The sequence below is a fragment of the Stegostoma tigrinum genome, chromosome 16 (genome assembly GCF_030684315.1).
Source record: "Stegostoma tigrinum isolate sSteTig4 chromosome 16, sSteTig4.hap1, whole genome shotgun sequence".
Lineage (NCBI taxonomy): Eukaryota > Metazoa > Chordata > Chondrichthyes > Orectolobiformes > Stegostomatidae > Stegostoma > Stegostoma tigrinum.
The window spans coordinates 38730320-38754735 of record NC_081369.1 but is presented as its reverse complement, the minus strand read 5'-3'; the positions used below and the strand labels follow the sequence as shown (position 1 = coordinate 38754735).

The window sequence follows — 24416 nt, the reverse complement described above, 5'->3', positions numbered from 1 at the left end:
CCAAATTTGATAGAGTTTTCTCATAGGCTAATCAAGCAACAGATTGACAGTCATGTTCTCAGAATCACACCTTACATGCAACGTCTTCGACCGCACCATCATCACCCCTGCTGTGTCCCGCACTTCCAGCAGGACATACCCAGCACAGATGGCAGCACTTTTGGAGCTGCCCCAAGAGTCCTCAACATTGACTCTGAACACCATGAGGTTCTACATTCTCAGGTGAAACAGGGGCATGGAAGCTTCCTGCTGATAACCATGTACTCCCCCACCGACCACCACCAGGAATGGCTTGACAGCAGTACTCCTAACCAAGCTAGTCAAGTCCTAAAGGTCCTAATTGCCAGACTGAGTCTGTGATGGGTGGTGAAGGAATCGAGAAGAGGAATAAACATACTTGCCCTGATCTTCACCAATATGCCTCCCGCAGATTCATCTGTCTATGACAGTATTGCTAAGAGTAACCAACACACAGTCCTTGTGAAGACAAAAGCACATGCACATAACAAGGAGACAATCCATGGCATTGCATAGTGCTGTCACTGCTAAATTCTAACCCGGATTCTCATATAGAGAGAGATGAGGTTATTGGAGAGGCAATAGCATTGTGGTAGGTCACTGGATTTATAATGCTAGACTTCAAACAGATCGAATAATTTGTGACTGGGCACCATTTGGGCACTGCAGACCATCGGCAGCAGCACTGTACTCTAACAGAAGCTGCAACCTCATGGCCTGGCACATCCCCCATTCTACAATTACCATCAAGCCAGGGGATCAACCCTGGTTCAATAAAGAGTGCAGGTGGGCATGCCAGGAGCAGTATCTGGCAAGTGTGAAAATGAGGTTTCAACCAGGTAAAGATACAACAAAGTTTGTATATGCCAAGCAATAAAAACCAGATGATGGACATAGCTGAACAATTCCACAATGAATTGATGAGGTCTAAGGGTTGTGCAGACCTGTCACATTCAGTTGTGAATGGTGGAGGACAATTAAACAACTCACTGAAGGAGGGGCGTCCTTTGATTTCCGAATAGTCATTATGTAGCTGTAATTCTTCCTGTGTTACCTGTTGGCCCAGCACTGGTTGTCTACCATCCTCTGTAATTCCCTGGGAAGTGGATCATCAGTAAGCCGTTTCCATTGTGTAATCAGCACCGGCTCCAATCTCAGCCACCAAAACTTCAGGGACAAGGCAGAAAAGGTTGACACGAAATATTATTAATAATTGTATTAGGTTTAGTAGATTTATATTCAAAACATTTTCAAGAGCAAAAAACATTCCACTTCTTAATTAATCGACAAATCGCAATTAAACCCAAATAGACAATAAGCTTGTGGGACAAAGTGAAACATGCTAAGGAAAAATAATGGTTGATTAGCCGAGTTAGCTGGAAGCTGGTTTGTAATGCAGTGATGCAAACGCTAACCCCTGTACTGACTGAGATCACTATGAAGGCCCCATCTTCTCAGCCTCACCCATTCCCCTGTACAGGTCATTTGAAGTCAGGACAATATTCTGAAAAAAATGACTAGATGTGAAGAAAGAAGTTAAATGGTCTTACCATCGAAACATTTTGGTTCCAAAACTGTTTCCTTTCTCTAAGGCCCTATATTCTATCTCCTTTATTAAGGAGAGACAGTTAGCACTGGGAGGTGAACAATTGCTTACTATTAATATGGTCAAGTATGGCTCAGCCAACTCAACAATTTAAACAATCAAAATTATTTTTAGTTGTACACGAGGTTAGCCCTTCTTATGGAGTAGTTTATAAAAAAAATGCACAAGCTGTAACAGATGATAATACAATTACATTTCATAAAAGTCTTAAAAGTGAGCAAACCAAATTTTAAATGTGAATTCAAAGCACCCTCTGTACAAAGGGGTACGCTAACTGTTGAATGAACTTTACTTGAAAGGTGTTACAATCACAATTCCAGAATTTTAAAAATATATTAATTTTCTAATCGTTGTTCAGGGATACATTCAAATGGGTGTAACTTTGGTATGCACGAGCTAATTGCACAGCACAAACTCTCATTTGATCATGCATTTACAATTATATCAAATGCCTTTATTACTTGATAGTAAATATCATTATTATCAAATACATTGCTCAGGAATTCTAATATGCACTAAACAAGTGTATATGCAGTACATTAATTATTAGCTAATAGGTTAATGATAATAATGTGGTTTGATTGAATGTATTGTCCTGAGACTTCAATGTTTATGCCTCACAGGAATAATTTATAAACTCATGGAAAATGACTACCAGAAGTCATTGCTGAGTTAAACATTAAGACAACATCGGTGTTTGCACACAAACATAGCAATATATATGGCTGTCCTTACCGCTGCAGATAATAAGAGCAGAGGACAACGTGTTCTAGCAATGTTCAGAATGTCAGCAACAACACAATCTGGTTCTTCAGACTCAACACAAGTATTAAGCAAACCCTAAAACAGAAAAGCTGTTACATGTCAAATCATAATATCAATGTGAGATATCAAGAACTGCCAACGCTGGAGTCAGAGATAACAGAGTGTGGAGCTGGAGGAACACAGCAGGACAGGCAGCATCAGAGGGGCGGGAAAATCCCCTGCTCCTCTGAAGCTACGTGGCCTGCAGTATTCCTCCAGCTCCACACTGTGATATCAATGTTTCTCTATTTTTTTCCTAATTAAAGTAAAAATTATTCCTTTATAGAGTGCAATAATTATATTTTTGGTACAATTTGTGTTCTCCTTTATGAAGGATATAAACAAGGGGAATCAAGATAAATTTCATGACTTTGTCTTTTTTAAATATTCCTGCACACTTTCAAACCAGAAGCCACCAGGGGGACGAAAATGAGCTTGAAATTAAGATGGGACTATACATGCAGGTTAACTGCAAAAGTATAACCACATAGATAGAACATAGAACATTACAGCACAGTACAGGCCCTTCGGCCCTCGATGTTGTGCCGACCTGTCATACCGATCTGAAGCCCATCTAACCTACACTATTCCATGTACGTCCATATGCTTATCCATATTTCATGTATGTCCATATGCTTATCCAGTTGCCAGTCAGTGTGCCAGCCACGCAGCGAGAATCGACACTGGCATCGATACATGGTGGTGCAACTCAATCAATCCTGGAGTGTCACACACAGGAGGAACGTGGAACAGTTTGTCAAGAGGCAGCACAAAGTGATCTCAAGACTGCAGATCTGAGTTGGATGAGAAATCTTACAGACATCACCCTGTCATCGACCTTAGCATGGGCTGTCAATTTTTGTAGTACTAGACATCTCTCATTAAAAGCCTTGGAACTACATCAGCAGTTAGACCTGTTTATTACCACATTAGTGACATGCTTAGTAACAGCCCAAATTCGGCTGTCTAAACATTAATAAGACTAATGCTGTTAATGGTTACTCATGTACAAATGATACAGCAATTTCACAATCAAAACTATTGCAGTCCAAGTTGTATAATTGCGCCTTTTACAAAAAAAGACAATTCTTTATTCCTATGAAGGACTTGCCTCAGGCAACAATGGAAACAACACGACTTCCTGAATTTTACACATGAAAATAGTAGCTGAGGAATCTATGTTATTTATACAAACCAATTCAGCCATCTGTAACTACGGGGCTTCCACTGTTAACCAGGTAAACATTTACTTTTGCTACTTTTGTTTCAGCATTCTATTTTCTTTGTTGTCATCTTCAGTTTCTCTGAGACATTGTTGTATGTTTTAAAACAAGATTCCAACCCATTTTTCTGGATGCACAGTTTGATCAGTCATTGCTTGCTCCAGTTCTTTCTTTGCCAAGAAACATTGTCAACACCTCTTTACAAGATATTTATATGTTCAAATTTGTGGAGAGGTAGTGGCATAGTGGTAATGTTATTTGATGGGGCCTCAAGGATTAATCAGAAACTCTGTTTACTAAACGTTCGAATCCTACTGTTGCAGACGGTAGAATGTGAATTCATAAAAACCTGGAGTTAAAATCTAATCCAATGGCAACCATGTAATAATTAACATAATACCCATCTGTTTCACTAGTGCCTTTTAGGGAAGGAAATCTGCTGTCCAGAGCTGCACTGGCCTAAATGTGATTCCAGAACCACTGCAATATGGTTGACTCTCATGTGCTGTCTGAAAAGTTTGAACTCAGATCAATAATTGGAATGGTAACAAAATCTATCCTAGACAGTGTTGCCCACTTCTGAATTCACATTATTTTTTAGAAAACAACCTTGTTTATCCATTCAAAATAAACGGCTTATATTCTTTGCAAGATGAAAGACAAATCGTGAGAAGAAGACAAAAATTAAATTGGCAGGAGCCAATCAGATTGATTATCACAAGAACAATGTGATATATATTGTTTTAACCTTGACAATTGTAAAGGGTATCAACTGTTGCACTATAAAAATAAGTAAATGCTTAGCCAAAACAATCAATGATCAAATGTCATTTTAAAATTTGCTTAATATTTACTTATAATATCTAGGATTGTCAACAAGAGAGAGAACAATTAAAGCAATAGAAAAGTGAAAAGCATTAGTGTATTATGGCCAAGGACAGGGGAGAATGCACAGAGATCTGCTTTAAACATTGACATTAGTGTATTTTGCATCATGCCTGCGGAAGGTGGAATAGCAGAAAATATGAATGCAGTTTTAAAAATATCAAATAAAACTGACTGCAAATCCAATCAAATCAGAGTAAAACAAAAAGCATAGCATTACTAAAATAGAAAACGATTGCAGAATTCAGAGACGCAGAGGACTTTGGTTTTCAAGTGCACGAGTCATAATAAGTTAGCTTGCTCATACAACACATAATCAGAGTGGTAATGCGTTGCTATCTTTCATTACAAGCAGAATTGAATATGCAACTAAGGATGTTTTCTTCAGCTTTCTAGGGCATATGGGTTAGGCCACATCTCAAATACCATGTGCAGTTTTCGTCACCATATTAAAGGATGTTAAATGCACTGTAGGTGGTTCGGAGGAGGTTCACTAGATTGACACCTGGAAACGGGAGGGCTGTCTTACGGGGATAGGTTGGACAGGCTAGACTTGTTCTCACTGGAGTACAGAAGAGTGAGATATGATTTGATTGAAGTGTACACAATCCTGAATGATCATGACAAATTGGACATGGGAAAGATGTTTCCTATTATGGATCAGTTGGGAACTAGGGCGCACTGTGTTTTTGAAGCATAGCTTTGAATGGATGTAGAATTCAAAACACAAACAGATCAGTTAAGATCCTACTCAATGGTGGAGGTGTTTATGGCATCAAACGGTCTGCTTTTACTCCTGTTGTGGCTGCCTGTATGTGTGTAGATTACTGTGAAAACCCAATTGCTTTTAATGTCCTTTTCCTGAATGAAACCAGTTGCCCTTACTTAGTCTGGTTCATATGTGACTTGAGGCCCACACCAGTGTGGGTGATGCATAACTGCTGTCTGAAGCAGCTCAGCCAAAGACTCATAGCAATCTTTAATGAACAGCCTGGGATGGGCAATAAAATGCATTCTGATCTACAGGGTCCACATCTAATACCAATTTGAACTGGCAGTGTAAAGGTATCAAAGTAAAATTATGCAACATATTGTGTGGTGTAGAACACATATCACTCACTCTGAACAGGATAGCAATGATCAGAGGTTAGACTCCTTACCCTGAAGAAATGCAAGGTGACTCCAAAGGGAATCACAAATTCTTTCGAGCAGTCATTCCGCTGTAAAGGGATAAAGAATAGTAGTGAGTGTTCAATCAATGGGAATTGAAACAAAGGCAGTTGGACAATGCTATGTTTATTAATCCCATCATCTGGAATCTACCAACTCTTGACAAGATTACAATGCAGATCGTAAGAGATCAGTGGCTCATCCTAAAAGGTATTATACAATTAACCACAATTATTCAAATATTTCCATGATTTCATTAATGAAATGCAATTTATACAAGTGTTCAGTGTCACTCATTCACTCTACCTGTATATAAATATACACATTAATTCTATTTAAATGTAATGAATATAACTCTGCTGGAAATACCAGTTTGAAGGATAAAAGTCTGAGGCATAGTATTTTTTAAAACATAACACTACATAAAAGTAAAATGTTGTTGTTAATATAGTAAAACGCCTCTAGGCATATTGCAGGAGCATGTTAAAACAAAACAGTACAGACCCAGGTATGGTGATGTTAGGTCAGATGATGATCAATAGCTTGGTCGAAGTTCTAGGCTTAAAAATGCATCTGGCTGGAAGTAAGTGAGGGAGAGAGAGACAGAAAGGTCTTTGGCGAGAATTCCAGAACTTGGGCCCTCAGCACCTGAAAGAATGGTCGCCAACAGTGCAGTGCCTAAAATCAAGAAAGCTCCAGAGACCAGGACTAGAAAAACACAGACATCTCAGAGCATTGTGGGTGTGGAAGAGATTACAGGGATAAGGTGGGACAAGGCCGTGGAGGGATTTGAAAGCAAGGATGATTTTTATAAGTGAAGATGTTGTTTAACCAGAAAACAAAGTAGATCAACAAAATTATGGTATTAAGTGAATGAAGCTTGTTGAGAGTTAGGCAAAGGTAGATGATGTTTGGTTGACCTCAAGTTTATAGAAGATAGAATGAGGGAGAGCAGCCAGGAGTGCATAGGAACAGTCAAGACCGACAGAACAAGGCATCAATGAGAGTTTCAGCAGCAAAAGGCCTGGGACAGGGGCTAAAATATAGAGGTGGAAAGAGGTGGTCTTAGTGATAGCACAAATATTTGATTGGAAGGTCACATCAAAGTCTGATATGACACTAAGCTGGCAATCAGGTAGTTTCCCAGGAGATGGTTGGACATAGTACCTAGGGAATGGATTTTGAAAGGGGAATAAAACAATGGCTTTCATTGGAGGAAATTACTGCTCATCCAGTACAGGATGTCCAATAAGCAGTCTGATAAATTAGGAACTGTGGACTCGAGAGAGGTGGTGGTTGTGAGGTAGGTTTGGATGTCATCATTGCTTGTGTGCAAGCTATTGTTTTGATTGTACTGTTGTGGGAAAGCACACAGATAAGAAAGAGAAGTAGGCCAAGGATGAATCCCTGGGTGAAGACACCAGAGGTAACAGTCCCAAGAGGAGAGAAGCCATTGTATCCAATCCTCAAGTTATGATAGAAGTGGAACCAGGTGAGTGCAGTTGCAGCCAGCTGGACAACAGTGCAAAGGTTTTTGAGGACAGCAGTTTGGCCAACCATTTCAAAGGCTGCAAACAATCAAGAAGGACTAGGAGGGAAGGTTTACTTTTATCACCATCACACAGGAATCAATTTGTGTCTTTGACAAGAGCGAAAGTACTATGGCACAAGGAGAAATCTGAAACATGAAGTTTTTTGATGAATGGGTTTGGATTTGGGGCATACCAATATATTCAAAGGAACATTGATAGGAAAAGGGAGACCAAAGATAGGATGATTGTTTGTAGGAATGTTGAGGTCAAGAAGTTTTTTTGCAGTAAGTGGTGATAACAGCCAATGTAAAGGAAAGAGAACTAATACTCGAAGGGAGAGAACTGCTAACAGTATCAGCTAATATGGATATTAAGGTAGGAAGGTGGCTGGTCATCAGTTTAGGAGGAACTGGATGAAGGAGTCAGAGATGGGTCTCGTGCACATATAAGCTCAGAGATCACGAAGGGAAATGAGAGAGAAACAAGGAAAAAAAAAGGCAAGGTCAGGGCTCGGGCAGTAGGAGAGCTTCAGATAAGGTTATACTGGGTGGACTAGTGACACACCACAGTAGCAGCTAAGCAGATTACATAGTCTTTGTGACAGAAAAGTTCAGAAGCTCTAATACAAGCATTTGGTGCTTCACTGGAATGTTATTTATTTTCCAGTTGAGCATGAAGGACACCTGAAAATGATCTGAGACCATGATAGCCAATGATGCTGAATGACCTGCTCCTCTCCTACAGAGCCCTGTAATATTGGTCATTGATGCCCCTGTTTCCATGTCAAACATAGCAGCAACAATCAGTTTCTACCCTAATGAGTGAGAACCTCTAGGTTGATAACTAGAATGAAACCTATTCCTTGTGATCCTGCTATAAATTTTTTTTCTTATGTCAGCAGATCAAAATGCACATAGAAGCCTGTGGGACCCAAAAAGAAAATTGTCCAGGAACAAATGATTTCTCACATTTTCAATGAACAGTTACATGGCCCATTATGCCTTTGCTGGCTATTTTGAACATTTCACCTCATGCCATTTCCTCACTCTCCCCTAAATATAGAGGTGGAAGAAGATGGTCTCAGTGATAGCACAAATATTGATTGGATGATCACAAAGCCAGATATGACACCAAGCTCGCGATCAGGTAGTTTCCTAGACATAGTACCTACGGGATGGATTTTGAAAGGAGAATAAAACAATATGTGCATCTTTTCCTCATGAATTAAATTGTCTCTTGAAGGTCTCAACTGAACCAGCCTTCTCCATACTCTCAGGCAGTGCATTCAAGATTTCTAACCATTCACTGCATGAGAAAGCTTTCCCTTACGTTGCTATTTATGTTGTCACGAGAATGGCAGGACACCAGGAAGACATGAAGAAGCTCAGAGGAAGAGAGGAATCTTGGGGGGGGGTCTTGTCCACAGATCCCTGACAGCACAATGGCAGGTTGATACACCAGTTAAGAAGGCATATAGGACACTTTCATTTATCAGTCCTGGCACAGATTATAAAAGTGGGGAGGTTATGTTAGAGCTTTACTGAACCTTGGCCAGGCCACAGCTGGAGTACTGTGTGCAGTTCTGGTCAGTACAGTACAGGAAGCACTGTAGGGGGTAGAGAGGAGATTCACCACCACGTTGCTGGAGACAGAGTGGTTTAGCTACAAAGACAGGCTAGATAAGCTCAGGGTGTTTAGAGCACAGAAGACTGAAGGGGAAACTGATTGAAGCGTGTAAGATTATGAGGGTCCTGCACAGGGTGAATCAGAGGCAACTGTTCACAATAACATGGAGGCACACATTTAAACGTGAAAGGCAGCAGGTTTAGAAGGGATTCGAGGAAAGATTTGTTTTCAGCCAGCAGATGGTAGGAATCTATATCATACTGACTGGGAGGATGGTTTTTGGGCGGGACTCTCGCAACCTTTAAAAAGTACTTGGATGAGTACTTGAGATGTCATAATATTCAAGGTTGTGGGCCAAGTGTTGGAAAGTGGGACTGGTTTAGATTTTCAAAAAATACAAAGAGCTGCAGATCTGGAAATTGGAAACAAAAACAGAAAAAGCTGGAGATGCTTAGCAGGTCTGGCAGCATCTGTGGAGAGAAAGCAGAGTGAATGGATCAAATCCAGTGACCCTTCTCCAGATTTTAGTGTAGTTTTAGTAGATGTTGTCAGTACAGACTCAATGGGCTGAAGGGTCACTTCAGTATTGTACGATTCTGTGATTCATTTGTCATTTACTTCAAGTTTTGTCCTTTTATTCTTATCAGCTATAGCTCATTAGCTGACCAATCTCTTAAATCTAAGTATGATACCAAAACTGATGTGTTATCTCATTACCTGCAGCACACTTACCAATTCTGTATTTGTGAAGTGAAAGAATGCCTCACATTCCAAAGTTGTCATTAGTCTGTCCTTGTGAGTCTTGAACAGCAAACTGGGAGGAAGTACGACTAGAATTCTGAGCAAGCAGAAACTTAGCTAAAAATTAATACTGAAATAAATTAGATGCATCATTATTACATAAAGGCTATATCACAGGTGGTAAATGTTACTGAGATAACAAGGCGCAGAGCTGGATGAACACAGCAATCCAAACAGCATCAGAGGAGCAGGAAAGCTGACGTTTCGGTCCTTGACCCTTCTTCAGAAATGGGTCTAGGCCCGAAATGTTAGCCTTCCATTCCTATGATGCTGCTTGGCCTGCTGTGTTCATCCAGTTCTACACTTTGTTATCTCAGATTCTCCAGCATCTGCAGTTCCTACTATCTCTAGTAAATGTTACTCTTCAGTTTAAAACTGGGCAATGGAGAACAGAAAGGTATTAAGCATGCTCGCTGGGTTTGCATAATCAGCTGCTCTCAGATGGGGCAATTTTACATTGTTGTGCCCCCCAACACAGGTTCTGGAGGGTAAAATGAAGCAGGGTTCCTACGTGTGTTTCTAGCACTATTGTGTACTCTGTGCATGCAACAGTACCTGCTATTTATTTCTGCTACTTGTGAACAGCTGTTTTGAGTCTAGGCTGAGGGGCAATTTAGAGCTCCTGGAAATTAGCTGACATCTACAACACATCAAGTTCACCCCAGGGTAACAAGGACAACAGTTAAAGGGACAAAAACATTCTTTAAATGAAAACAAATTCAGCCAAAGCCTGTCACAATTAGCTGTCCCCAGGTTGGATGTGACGGTGAAGCTGATGAAGGAAAGAAAGAAAACAGCTCTCCAGCAGATAGAACTTCCAAGCTCATATATGGTTCTCAGTACTGCAATCTTCTTCAACTTTTAAAACAAAATACAGCAGACTAAACAGATTTTGAAAAGAAACACAAAATTATTTTAGTCTAGCTAGGTTGCTGAATCGTTAGAAAGAATGGGTTAGAAGGAGTGATGTAAAAACAAAGTGCTGGAGATCTCAGCAGGTCTGACAGCATCTGTGAGAGAGAAGCAGAAATAAGGTTTCAAGTCCAAAGACAGTCCTTCAGAACTGAAGAGGCAGAAAAGTGAATTGGTTTTATACTTTGGGGGAAAAACCAAGAAAAAGTCAAAGGAAGTGAGAAGGACCTAGATGGAGTAAGTCTCGAGTGAACAACAAGCAGCCCAATAGCGAGTTTCCCACCATTTGACTGAGAGTCACCAACGTCACTCAGGTACAACAATTCTCACTTAACTTTTGACATACAAAGTCACATTCTGTTTGCAAAACAAGAAATATCTGGTTAAAAGGTACAAATACTTGGTTATGGGTGAAATACCCTGTATAGTTAAGTGTCTCACACAGTTCAAAAAGTGCTGCTCTGAACTAGTCAGATTGCGCCTTTAGTCTCTAATGGTATAATTGAACCAGTCTATGTGAAAGTGTAGTTAATAGACCTTTTTTACATGTACTTGTATCTGATATGAAGTTGTCTGTCAAATTATGTGATCATATGAAAAATAATTTACAGTCTTAACAAACGATTATCTAGTATTAACATTCTTGACGCTATGGTTGCCTTTTCCTCCATAATGTTTTTGTTCTTACCTGATGAATACTTGTAATTCAATCTGGCACTCTAACTTTTTGCTTAGATTTGACAATTCCAGACTTGCCACTCTTTCTTGAAACACATCCAGAAGAAAATGGCCATTTCCAAGTGATGAACTTTTATTTAATGCCTTTGTCCATACTTTCTCCAAATCAAACACCATCTCCTGTAATTAATGCAAACAACATTAACATTTGAGAGTTGGAATGAACAGGCCATTTTTAGGTTGGCAGACTACAGTTAGTGGGGCATGGCAAGGATCAGTGTTTATGTTAAAGCTGTTCACAATCTGTATCAAAAACTTAGATGAGGGATTGAATATAATACTTTGGTTTTATATGATCTGCAAACTTCAAGTGGGAATGAGAGTTTTTTTTAATCAATTCATGGGAGGGGATGCCATTGGCTCAGCCAGTATTTACAGTTCATCCCTGATTGCCCTGGAGAAGGAGATGGTGAGCTGCTCCAGTCCTTAGTGCGTAGGGGCATTCACAATGCAGTCAGGAATGCAATTCTAGGATTCTGAACCAGCCACAATGAAGGAATGGTGATGTAGTTCTAAGTCAGGATGATGTGTGGCTTGGAGGGGAACTTGCAGATGGTGGTGTTCCCATATATCTGATACACTGATCTTTCTAGATAATAGAGATCACTTTGGATAATAGAAAGCTTTGGAAGTTGCTGTGAAAAGAGTCTTGAGTTACTGCAGTTGCATCTTTTAAATATTACAGACTTCTGCGACTGCGCATCATGGCGAAAGCAGTGAATGATGAAGGTGATGCCAATCAAGCAGGTTCCATTGACCTGGATGGTATCAAGCTTCGAGCGTTGTTGGAGCTGCACCTATCAGATAATCATAGAATCACAGAATCCCTATTGTGTAGAAGCAGCTATTTGGCCCACTGAGTCCATACCAACCCTCAAAAGAGCATTTCACCCATACCCAGCTCCCACCCCTATCCTTGTAACCCTGCACCTTCCTGGACACTACGGGCAATTTAGCATGGCCAATCCACTCTAACCTGCACATCTTTGGACTGTGGGAGAAAACTGGAACACCCAAAGGAAATCCACGCAGACACAGGGAGAATGTGCAAACTCCACACAGACAACTGCCCGAGGCCGGAATTGAATCTGGAGCTGTGAGGTAGTACTGCTAACCGCTGAGACACCATGCAAGCCATAATGGAGAGTAGTTTCATCACAACCTGACTAGTGCCTCATAGGTGGAGAGCAGTCTTTGGGGAATAAGGTGGTGAGTTACTCACTGCAGCATTCCTAGCCTCTTGCTCTTGGGAATTCAGTGATAGTAATGCCATTGAATGTCAAAGGGTGATGTCAGTGAGTCTATTTTTAGAAAGAACACTCTGAAAGAGACTAGTACAGCATGGAAAATTGTTACATTTACAAAGAAACCAAGCTGCTCAACTGGAGTCACTCAGTCTATAATGCCTTCAAGGGAGATTACGTGATCCAATTTGTGGGTTTAATAAAGCTATTGGATTTGAACAATCAATCAGAAAGACGTACCAGCTCTAGAAGTCACAGCAATTACGCCTGATCAAAATATAGCACTGTCAGAAAACAATTCCTGTTATCCAGGAACAATGCCTCTTCTGTAGATAATTTATGGAGCTGTATCCTTGCCCCCTTAATTACTACAAAGGCTAAAGACAAAACTAAGACAGGAGGATTGGCCACAGCAAAACACCTCAGACCTTATCCAGTACTATGTACTCAGAGGTAGGAAATACCACGAGGTTCTTGGGGTGATCATTTAGGAAATTACATGAATTGGCAACAAACATGAAGTAAATCACCCATGTTTATTTTGTGGAAGCTTCCCCATGAGCCAGCAATACTTGAACACATAACATACAAAACAAATGTGTTACCTGCAGTCGACAAGTAATACTCTCATAGCACGATCTATTGAGCGAAGAAACTTCTGAACATTCAGACTCTTTGCAGTACTGTACATTAGCTCTGGAATTAACCATAAAGTAAAATGAGAAATAAGAAGTTGCATCTGTGTCCATGAGATTATTATTTTTAAATAAACTCCTTGCCTTTTTCAGGAACATGATAGGTGGGAAGTAGCAGGAATCAAACTACACAGTTACAACATGAATGTAGAGGACAGAGTCGGGGCCTTTTTTATGTCCATCTTGGCTATTTTTTAATTAAAAGCTCTCTGGATCAAACACATGGAAGAACAATTTCTGGGAGTTTCCTTTTGTTCCAGATTGCCTCTGGCTGCTCCAGTTTCCTCCCACAATCCAAAGATGTACAGGTTAGGTGGACTGGTCACTCTAAATTGCCCATGGTGTGCAGGGATGCATAGGTTAGGTGGGTTATCCACTGGGAATGCAGAACTACAGGGAATAAGATTCCAGGGATGGGATGCTCTTCGGAAGGTCGGTACAGACTCAACGGGCCAAATGGCCTGCCTCCGCACTGCAAGGATTCTATGAAAAGTCATTGACTTGAAACACGACGTCTGTTTTTCTCTCCACATTTGTTGCCAGACCAGAGTGTTTCTAGTGCTTTTGGTTAGCAGTTTCCTTGGTACTGTGTCTTTTTCCTCAGGGGATAATAACATTCAACATTGAGGATTGGCCTGTCAGCAAGTTTTTGATTTGATTAACTGAGGGTGAAGGAGAAATTGAAAAGGTTAAAAAAATGTGACAACATTTAGTGAAGCCACATTTTGAACGCAGAGCAATCAATTGACAAGTATGTTGAAAATGTACCTTTTATGAAAATCCATTAACGCATTGATGATAATCCTACATGCAGTCTCTAAATCCCCGCCACATCCTCCCTCAGAAAGGGGGCATGGCAGATAAAGTTGGTAACAGGCCCAGTGCTGATAATCTTGTCTGCAATTGAATCAGAGAATATACCATGATTAACACCTCATTCAAATAAGTCCACAGTACTTGACTGGCACAGGACAAGGCAAACACAGCCATCACAATGTATCAAATTCTGTAAATATAAAGTTACTTGAATAATTAACAAATCATTGAAAATTAACTGTAACATGAAAGTGGATGACGTCTGAAATCTTTGACCGCTGTAAAATTTAACATAAGTAGTAAGCCAACTAAAATGGGCAGGTTTTGTTTGAAGAATATCTATGTTTCCACTTTCTTACTGAGGGCATAGACTACTTAAAGGATAACACATTTTCATCTAATGCTTCTGGTCGGAGTAGTTCTATTGCCCTTCGGTGGTCCTCTCCTTTCCGAAACGGGACATAGTTTTGGCTGATGGTGAACAGGGTGGGATCAAATGTCTGTTGCAAAATGAAAAACGGAAGAACTGTGGATGCTGTAAATCAGGAACAAAAACAAAGTTGCTGGAAAAGCTCAGCAGGTCTGGCAGCATATGTGAAGGAAACGTTAACTCTGTTTTCTCCCTTCACAGATGCTGCCAGACCTGCTGAGCTTTTCCAGCAACTTTGTTTTTGTTTCTGATGTCTGTTACATTCAGTTCCATTACAGTGAATAAAATTAAAAATCTGACGCTGCTTGGAAAGAGTGGTGAATCCAATTCTGTCCATTTTCATGGTGAATCAGCTGAGACAAGTTTCAAGTCCATGGCGTTGTTCTTCTACTTAATTCTGACAACTGGTAGCAGCCTGATATTCTACATTCCGAGGAGACAGAAACGATTTGCCAAGCTTATGCTTGGCTCATCGAGGATATTTACCTGTCCAGGTCAGATAGTAGATCTTTGTCTGGTTGGACTGCCAGTTCAGACATCAACCACTCATGGAATGTCAACTAGAAATGGGGTGAAAGAGTTAGGTATGACATTTCCTTTTAAACTTCATATTATATACATCGAACAGCTTCATATATATTAAAATAAATACTTACTCAACTATACTTTGAGCTTGTTACCATTTTATTGGGCAAGTATTGGATAACAACAACTAATTGTAACATAAACAATCTGCCAGTGTCAAAGCTATAGTCAGGTCACTCATGAAATTCTGTCCTTTTATCATTTTCCAAAGTTGATCGAATGTAGAATCATAGAATCCCTACAGTGTGGAAGAGGCCAGTCTGAGCTGGCACCAAGCCTTCGAAGGGCATCCCACCCAGACACACTCCTCCACCCTATCACTGTAACCCCGCATTTCCCATGACTAATCTGCCTAGGCTGCACATTCCTGGACACTATGGCAATTTAGTACAGCCAATCCACCTAACCTACACATTTTTGGACCATGGGAGGAAATCGATGCAGACACAGGGAGAAGATGCAAACTCCATACAGTCACCCAAGGCTGAAATCAAACTTGGGTCTCGAGGACTTTGAGGCAGTGGTGCTAACCACTGAGCAACTATGCTGTCCTTAATACTTTCTTCCCTTATTACTGTTTATTAAGTATGCAGAAGAGTTCACTTTGTTCAACAAATATAGAAACGGGTTTGCTCTATTATTACTACGTCGATAATGTCCGAGTCAAAAACTTAGTCTCGGTATAAATGTTTAAATGCATTACTACATAGCCATTGGTGCAGAGATTAAAATGGAGAATGCTTCCAAGATGCAATAACAAATTGGGAATCAACTTTGCACTTGGTCCAATTGCCCTTTTAATTGTAAGAAACAGGATAGTGTGCAAATCAAACTATCAGGATATTCTATAGCTTGCTTTACTCCACTGCCCCAAACCAGTTTAAAATTAAAACTGTACATTTTTTGTTTAAAATGTCATAATTCAGTTGACAGATAGCAGTGGTAACTGTGGATTAAGGCTATTTTACCAAAAACAAAAATCAAACACCCCCAGATAAACTCAGTCTGGAGAGGTACACTCAGTTACCTGGAATTCTTTCATCTTCATAAGCTCCTTGAATGTATGGTGTTTAAACTGTGAAAGAACTGCAGTTCTCCAATTCAAATGAAGATCAACAAGGTTATGCCACATGGGTTCCATTACTGTCTCTTGATCCTGCCGAGCTTCTGGTATCAATCGTGGAACTACATACTGCAACTAAAAGAAAACTCGAGTGAAATGGTGATCCAGATTTTACAATAGAAAGGATGATGAGGCTACCAGCATACACCATTATTCTGGAGTCAACCTTGACAGCAAACCTGTGCATGTGCACTCAGGCAGATAAAAGTGAAAAGATGTAAATTGTTGTCTGATTTACCCTGTTCTTTTACAAGTTTCACTAAATTGGTACCATGTTGAAAGATCCAGCAGTGAGATATATTAAGGCACGCAGCTGTACCTTCCCTGAGGTTACTCAGTGGACATGGCAGGGAGGTTTAGGGTTGGAAAATTCATATCTAAGTGAACTTTTAATCACTAAATTTAGACTCCACACAGCTAGGTGAGAGTTTTCAGACGAGTTCACTGAAAAATCTCACTGTTGCCTATCCTGCACACATTAGGCACACAGATACCTTCTACAGACACATAGCTATAAAAAAAAATACTTCTAAGTAAGATGCACCTTTTAAAACACTCTCAAAGGTAATTATATGCACTCTTCAAATAACTGTATACCAGATTTCCAAACAAGAGGAAGACAATCAATTACTTGTATAGTAAGTCAAAGGACAAGGTAAAAAACTATTTACTTGCTCACAAAACAGTTCACCTTTCGTATGAATCCAGAAGGAACAGAGTGTTTTATTATGTCAATTGATGGAGATGGTGACAAGCTGATGGCATAAGCAACTGCTGCTGTACAAAACCTGTCAGAAAATAGAAGCATTAAGTTAATGTAGTGGGTCATGTTCTCAAATAGTTTTCACACACAGGTACACAGATTGTGCAGTAACAAGGCAAGGACATGCATCATAAAATCTGGTGCATATGGTGCACTTCCATACAGCTTTTCTGATGACTTTCAAACTAAGGGAAGCATAGAATTGGTGAACCATTAATACCTTACAGCTAAAATTGAAATCAAATGCTGATTTATACAGCCTGGTCAATACATTACAATAGGATACACAATCTAACAGGAATAATGCAACAAATGTTCCCATTTGCAGCTTTGTCTGGTTTAGATCAGCAGCTTGGCTAGTAGTATGGCCAGTTCTGCCAGATATACTCTCTCTGATTGCAAAACATTTTAAAGAAAAATCATTTCCAAAACTGATTTGTAGGTTGTACATTTTGTTTACTTCACCTCATGGGAAGAAAAGTAATACTATTTGAGGCCTACCCACCAGTGTCTCTCCAACCGTGGTATTGTATTTTCAATGTATTCCAACTAGGCATTCGCATTTCTATTTTTGTCTCACCAAATTTCATGACTTTGCACTTCTGCTTCATTGATTTGTGCTGATCCCTTTAAAGCAGGATTGTTCATTTACCTCATATAGAATGTTAAAAGTTCTCCAGTCCTACAGATCAAAAACTGGTTTAGGTACTCAGCAAAGAGAAGTCCTTCTTGACCAGCTGACTCCGCTAAATGACCAGTGGAATTCACTGGTAATAGCATGAGCTGCAAGATGTGTAGATGAACTGTGAAAGCAGCCAATCCCAAGATGTGAACATCAGCAAGAGAAGAGCCCTTAAAGAAAAACATGTATGGACCACAATTATACAAAACACATCTCCTGTATAAATTCCAAGGTATGCAAATCCTAATTATTACCTTATTCTCTCAAGTAATAATAGTGAAGTGTTAAGTTTGAATTCTAACATGCAACAATAGTCAACAGATTATCTTACAGTGGTGCAGGGGCCACAATAATATTAAAGTGGACACATTTTATCTGGTAGAAATAATTAAACATTTACTGAAATAATAGCATTGTATTCTTTATTTTGATATTCCCAAGTACCCGAAGCTCTGCATTTTGAGTGTGAGTTAGGATAATGGCCATTCATGCCTCCAGCAAAGAAAGAATATATTCCTTTTAGTTTTTTTTCTTAATTCTTCATTAAGTAATTTGGTACAGACAATGTGCTGTTTTCTTACCTGGTGAGTGATCAAATGCAGGACTCGTGTAAGAACTGCATTTAAAAGTTTTCTGTGGCCACACAACATTTTCACAAACAGAGAGGCCCATTCACCTTGTCTGCAAACACAAAAATATATGTATTAGGTGGACACACATTAGAAACAGAAATAAAACTGTCAGCAGCTAATAAGTAATACACTAGATTGTTTCAGGTAGAAGCCTCTGTAACAATTGAAAAGATCTGAAAACATGAACCCATTTTTCAGAAGCCATTAGAGGTATATCGTACCTCCAGAATTTAGTGTTTTGATTTCACATTCACAGCATTGGTATTTTTTTTCTTTTTAAAGCTCAAAGTCTTTGGCTCCATGTGCAGAAAGTCTATGGTTCAGAATGAAAACTACCAGTTTGCAGTATGTAGAATAACAGATAAACGGGGATGACTGTAAGGCAACAGAATTCCTCCTTGTTTTTGTATCCTTAACAACCATTGAGGTTTACGACATATTTGAAGTGTGGGCACTGTTTGATATGCAGCAGCCAAGGAGCCCACATTAATTCAACGAGCATGCAACTAGTTTCCTCAGTGTAATTAAAAACCAAAAGAACTGCGGATGCTGTGTATCAGAGAGAAAAAAAAGTTGCTGGAAAAGCTCAGCAGGTCTGGCAGCATCTAACGTGGAAAAAACAGAGTTAACGTTTCGGGTCCAGTTCTGAGGAAAGATCCCCAGACCCGTAACCCTAACTCTGTTTTTTCCCTCACAGGTGCTGCCAGACCTGCTGAGCTTTTTCTCAGTGGAATTGTTTGAAGAATAATCATTAGTCAGGAGATTAAGGAAAACTACTCTGCTCTGGTTTGGAATAGCGCCATGTGAGCTTTTGAGGGTTAGTGAGAGCAAGGAAAAATGGGGAAACAGGTGACCCCTGATACACACAGGGGGCATTCCTAAAATGGTCACCGACTCCCCACCTCTTTTCCACTGTTTTCACTAAGTTTAATATAAACTCATTCAGCTTCCCATGTTATGTCTTGATAACATGTTCAACTGCCGGTTACTTAAATTTATTCACAATGGCGGGCTGGCTGCTGATTTCAATGCCTATTCATCTATCTAGTGGGAATGGGAGTCAGGCTGAAAGGTAATGACTTGCTGGGACACAGCCCTGTGTTAAGTGCCCCTGCCCTGCTGAAAACATGGCTTGAAAAGACAGCTGTTGAAAACCAGCCGATTACGCTGGAACCAAAGACGGACCCTGACAACTTGTTATCAAATGACAGCACTAGTATATATTTTTATTCTGAAGTAATTGTTTTCAGTTAGAAATAGAGGATGCTCAAGTTGGAAGATAGTACTAGACGGCAAACACATATTGTGACTTTTGCTCACTTCTAGTGTATTTAAAACAAAATTGAATCCTAATGAATTACACAAGAGGTGTTTAGCCTGTCATTCAGTTAACCTGAGATAATGGGAACTGCAGATGCTGGAGAATCCAAGATAACAAAGTGTGGAGCTGGATGAACACAGCAGGCCAAGCAGCATCTCAGGCAGCACAAAAGCTCACATTTCGAACCTAGACCCTTCATCAGAGAGGGGGATGGGGAGAGGGAACTGGAATAAATAGGGAGAGAGGGGGAGGCGGACCGAAGATGGAGAGAAAAGAAGATAGGTGGAGAGGAGAGTATAGGTGGGGAGGTAGGGAGGGGATAGGTCAGTCCAGGGAAGATGGACAGGTCAAGGAGGCGGGATGAGGTTAGTAGGTAGGAAATGGAGGTGCGGCTTGAGGTGGGAGGAAGGGATAGGTGAGAGGAAGAACAGGTTAGGGAGGCGGAGATGAGCTGGGCTGGTTTTGGGATGCGGTGGGGGGAGGGGACAAACTGGGCTGGTTTTGGGATGCGGCGGGGGAAGGGGAGATTTTGAAGCTGGTGAGATCCACATTGATACCATTGGGCTGCAGGGTTCCCAAGCGGAATATGAATTGCTGTTCCTGCAACCTTCGCGTGGCATCATTGTGGCACTGCAGGAGGCCCGTGATGGACATGTCATCTTAAGAATGGGAGGGGGAGTGGAAATGGTTCGCGACTGAGAGGTGCAGTTGTTTGTTGCAAACTGAGCAGAGGTGTTCTGCAGAGCGGTCTCCAAGCTTCCGGTTGGTTTCCCCAATGTAGAGGATGCCAAACCGGGTGCAATGGACACAATATGCCACATTGGCAGATGGGCAGGTGAACATCTGCTTGATGTGGAAGGTCATCTTGGGGCCTGGGATGGGGGTGAGGGAAGAGGCGTGGGGGCTAGTGTAGCACTTCCTGCGGTTGCAGGGGAAGGTGCCGGGTGTGGTGGGGTTGGAGGGGAGTGTGGAGCGGACAAGGGAGTCGTGGAGAGTGGTCTCTCTGGAAGGCAGACAAGGGTGGGGATGGAAAAAGGGCTTCGGTGGTGGGGTCGGATTGTAGATGGCGGAAGTGTCGGAGGATGATGCGTTGTATCCGGAGGTTGGTGGGGTGGTGTGTGAGAACGAGGGGGATCCTCTTTGGGCTGTTGTGGCGGGGGCGGGGTGTGAGGGATGTGTTGCGGGAAATGCGGGAGACACGGTCAAGGGTGTTCTCGACCACTGTGGGGGAAAAGTTGCGGTCCTTTAAGAACGTGGACATCTGGGCTGTGCGGGAGTGGAGTGCCTCATCCTGGGAGCAGATGCGGTGGAGGCGGAGGAATTGGGAATAGGGGATGGAATTTTTGCAGGAAGGTGGGTGGGAGGAGGTGTATTCTAGGTAGCTGTGGGAGTCGGTGGGCTTGAAGTGGACATCAGTTTCCAACTGGTTACCTGAGATGGAGACTGAGAGGTCCAGGAAGGTGAGGGATGTGTTGGAGATGGCCCAGGTGAACTTGAGGTTGGGGTGGAAGGTGTTGTTAAAGTGGATGAACTGTTTGAGCTCCTCAATTCAATTAACGTGAGTTCATTGCCATTTCATTCACTGTTGCACCTTACCTCTGGGGTGGGCTGAATTTTGTTGCTGTAATAAATGTCTGACAAAAGCTCTTTAATAGAAGATCTCTGACCTACAAGAGAAAACACATTCTAACAGCACTCTTGAAAAACTTGCCTTGGCTAGAAACACACAATTACAACAGTTGTATCATAGTATAACTATAATTATATAATGACACCAGAAATAGCTGGTACTCTCAATCTGAATACTGTACACATCTTATGGATTTCTATAGTAGAGAAGATTCAAAATGCTTTGAAATAAATGACAACAATACTTGCAAGACAAAATATCAAATATATGGGTCAGTTCATAGAACCTGAATGACTTTCTCAATCACACTCTTTCTTTAACCTTTCTAAATCACTCAAATTCTTCTCACCTCTTCCCAACTCATGTGAATCAAACTGAACCACTTATAACTCTATACTGTGTAGGCGATAGACTCGTGGTGACTAATAACCCGGAGACCTGGATAACCGAGAATAGAATTAGTAGTCCACTAGTGGCCACGAAATCACTGTCAAGTGATACAAAACTCCACCTACTTCTCCAGTGTCCAGGTCTGGCCTGCATGTGGCTCCAGATTCAGATTTATTCATATGTGATTGATTCATAAATTGCCCTCTGAAATAGTCCGGCAAGCCAGAAGGATTCCAACCTGAAACGTTGACTTTCCTACTCCTCAGATGCTGTCTGACCTGCTGTGCTTTTCCAGCTCTACACTTTTTGACTGTAGCTTCCAGCATCTGCAGTCCTTTCTGTCTCCAGCAAGCCATTCAGTTGTGTTGACCACTAAAGTTTCAACTGGGTGATTTTCCACATTGTCAGTTAAATGCCAGCATTGTACCTGTACTGGAACTGTTTGTCCAGGTGTGAGGCAGGTTCTGAAACATGAGTCTTCGGTACTATTGCTAGAATGTTGTCAGGGCCCTCAGCCTTTGCAATATCCAGTGCCACCTCTGTTTCATGTTATCACGTGGAATTCGAATTGGTTGAAGACTGACATCGGTGATGCTGGGGCCTCTGGAGGTGGCTGAGGCTCGGGGAAGGACAAGGACAAACACGGCCCTGACAACCCTGCAAAGTCCTCCTTACCATCATTTGCGGCTCGTGCCAAAATTGGGAGAGCTGTCCCACAGACAATTCCAGCCCGACACAGTCATACTCAAAGAATCATATTGTACAAACAATGTCCATGACACAATCACCACCATCCTTAGGTATGTCCTGTCCCACCAGTAGGGGAGACATAGCAGGTGGCAGTACAGTAATATACACCTGTGAGGGAGTTGCCCAGGAAATCTTCAACATTGACTCTGGACCCACCGAAGTTTCATGGTGTCAGGTCACCCATGGGGAAGGAAATCTCTTGCTGACTAGTACCTCCAGCACCCTCCACTACTGATAAATCAGTACTCCACCATGTTGAACACTACTTGAAGGAAGCATTGAGGGTAGCAAGGGTACAGTACATACTCTGGGTTGGGGAACACAATGTCCAAAACAAGATTATCTCAGCAGCATCATTACTGACTGAGCTGGTTGAGTTCAAAAGGACACAGCCACTAGACTGGGTCTACAGCAAGTAACAAGGGAACCAATAAATGAGGAAAAAAAACCACAAATCTGCAAGCTTAGGCCTGGCATATTCCCAATTCTGCAGTTACCATTAAGCCAGGAGATGAAAACTAGTTCAGTAGACAGTGCAGGAGAGTATGCCAGAAGCAGCATCAGGTAACTGTAAAAATAAGATGTCACCTTGATGAAGATACAAAACAGGACTACTTGCACAAATAGGTTCTTCGCCAAACAGCAAAAGCAGCAAGTGATAGGCAGAGCTAAGTAATCCCCCAGTCAACAGTTTAGATCAATGACCTGCCGTTCATCCATATCCAGTCATGAATGGTCATAGATAATTAAACAATTCACTGAAGGAGGCAACTCCACAAACATCCCCATCCTCAACGATGGGGGTGTGTAAAACTTAAGGCTGCAGCATTCTGCATTAATCTTTAGCCAGAAGTGCTGTATGGATCATCCATCTCGGCCTCCTCCAGAGGCCCCAGCATCACTGATGTCAGTCTTCAACCAATTCCAATTCCACGTGATAACATGAAACAGAGGTGGCACTGGATATTGCAAAGTCTAAGGGCCCTGACAACATTCTAGCAATAGTACTGAAGACCCGTGTTTCAGAACCTGCCTCACACCTGGACAAACAGTTCCAGTACAGGTACAATGCTGGCATTTAACTGACAATGTGGAAAATCACCCAGGTGTGTCCTGCACATACAAAGCAGGACTAATCCAACTTGGCCAGTTACCACCCCATCAATCTATTCTAGATCATCAGTAAAATGATGGAAAATGTTATTAACAGTGCTATCCAGCAGTGACTATCAAGATTAGCAAACTGTTCAGCAACACCCAGTTTTGGGTTCCACCAGGGCCACTTAACAGATGAAATACTCTCCACTTGCCAGAATGGGTGGAGCTAAAACAACACTCTCCAGAAGCCCAACACCATCTAAGAAAAGCAGGCCACTTGACAGTTTGTGAACTTGGTGCCATTTATGCCTTCCATCGCTAAGGCTCACTTGTAATTGTGTTTAGCATCCATAAGCTGCTCAGCATAAGATCCCCACGGCACCTTAGATTGCACCTTCCAAATGTGCACCTACCATCTGGAAGGACAAGTGCAGCAGACACATGGGAACGTCATGACCTGCAAATTCCCCTCCAACCACTCACCATTCTGACTTGGAAATATATTGCCATTCTTTTAGTATCGCTAGTTCATAATCCTAGAATTCCCTCCCTAATGGCATTGTGGATCTGCCTATTCCAAATGGACTATAGTGATCCAAGGCTGCAGATCACCGCCATCTTCTCAAGGGAAGTGAGGGACCGGAAATAAATAGTGGTACAACCAGTAACATCGACATACCTTGAATTAATAAAAACATTTGTCAAATTCTGATTTCAGTCATGTGATAAAAACAGGTATTTTGTTTGCTCAGTGGGCTTTTTGCAAGGTCAGAAAGCTAACCCCCACAAGGTTTTCTATTACAAGATAAAGAGCTAACTATAACAGCATTGGTGCTCACTGTAATAAACACAGGTAGTTCTGCTATAATGCATGTTTCGTTGATGCAAATTGTCTGTAACTCAATCGGGGAATAGTGGACGCTGTTTGGATAACACAAATGT

At 41.3% G+C, this 24416-nt stretch overlaps 1 protein-coding gene across 6 annotated transcripts in view; it reads right to left on the bottom strand.

Annotated features, from left to right (window-relative positions):
• Positions 1-24416, bottom strand: part of LOC125459989 (Fanconi anemia group A protein-like) — an 88459-nt gene that overhangs the window by 20510 nt on the left and 43533 nt on the right. For all 6 annotated transcript variants that reach the window (XR_007249147.2, XM_048547001.1, XM_048547002.1 and 3 more), the window contains 13 exons: positions 21203-21273; positions 18235-18334; positions 17624-17823; positions 16900-16996; positions 16113-16283; positions 14987-15060; positions 14023-14151; positions 13165-13255; positions 11266-11435; positions 9597-9702; positions 5697-5756; positions 2360-2464; positions 1073-1185 (listed from right to left, as the gene is read on the bottom strand). Coding sequence is in view for 5 of the 6 variants with exons in the window: in XM_048547001.1 (XP_048402958.1) it covers positions 1073-1185; positions 2360-2464; positions 5697-5756; positions 9597-9702; positions 11266-11435; positions 13165-13255; positions 14023-14151; positions 14987-15060; positions 16113-16283; positions 16900-16996; positions 17624-17823; positions 18235-18334; positions 21203-21273 (1487 nt within the window). In the remaining variant the exon portion in view is untranslated. The remainder of the gene's footprint in view (positions 1-1072; positions 1186-2359; positions 2465-5696; positions 5757-9596; positions 9703-11265; positions 11436-13164; positions 13256-14022; positions 14152-14986; positions 15061-16112; positions 16284-16899; positions 16997-17623; positions 17824-18234; positions 18335-21202; positions 21274-24416) is intronic.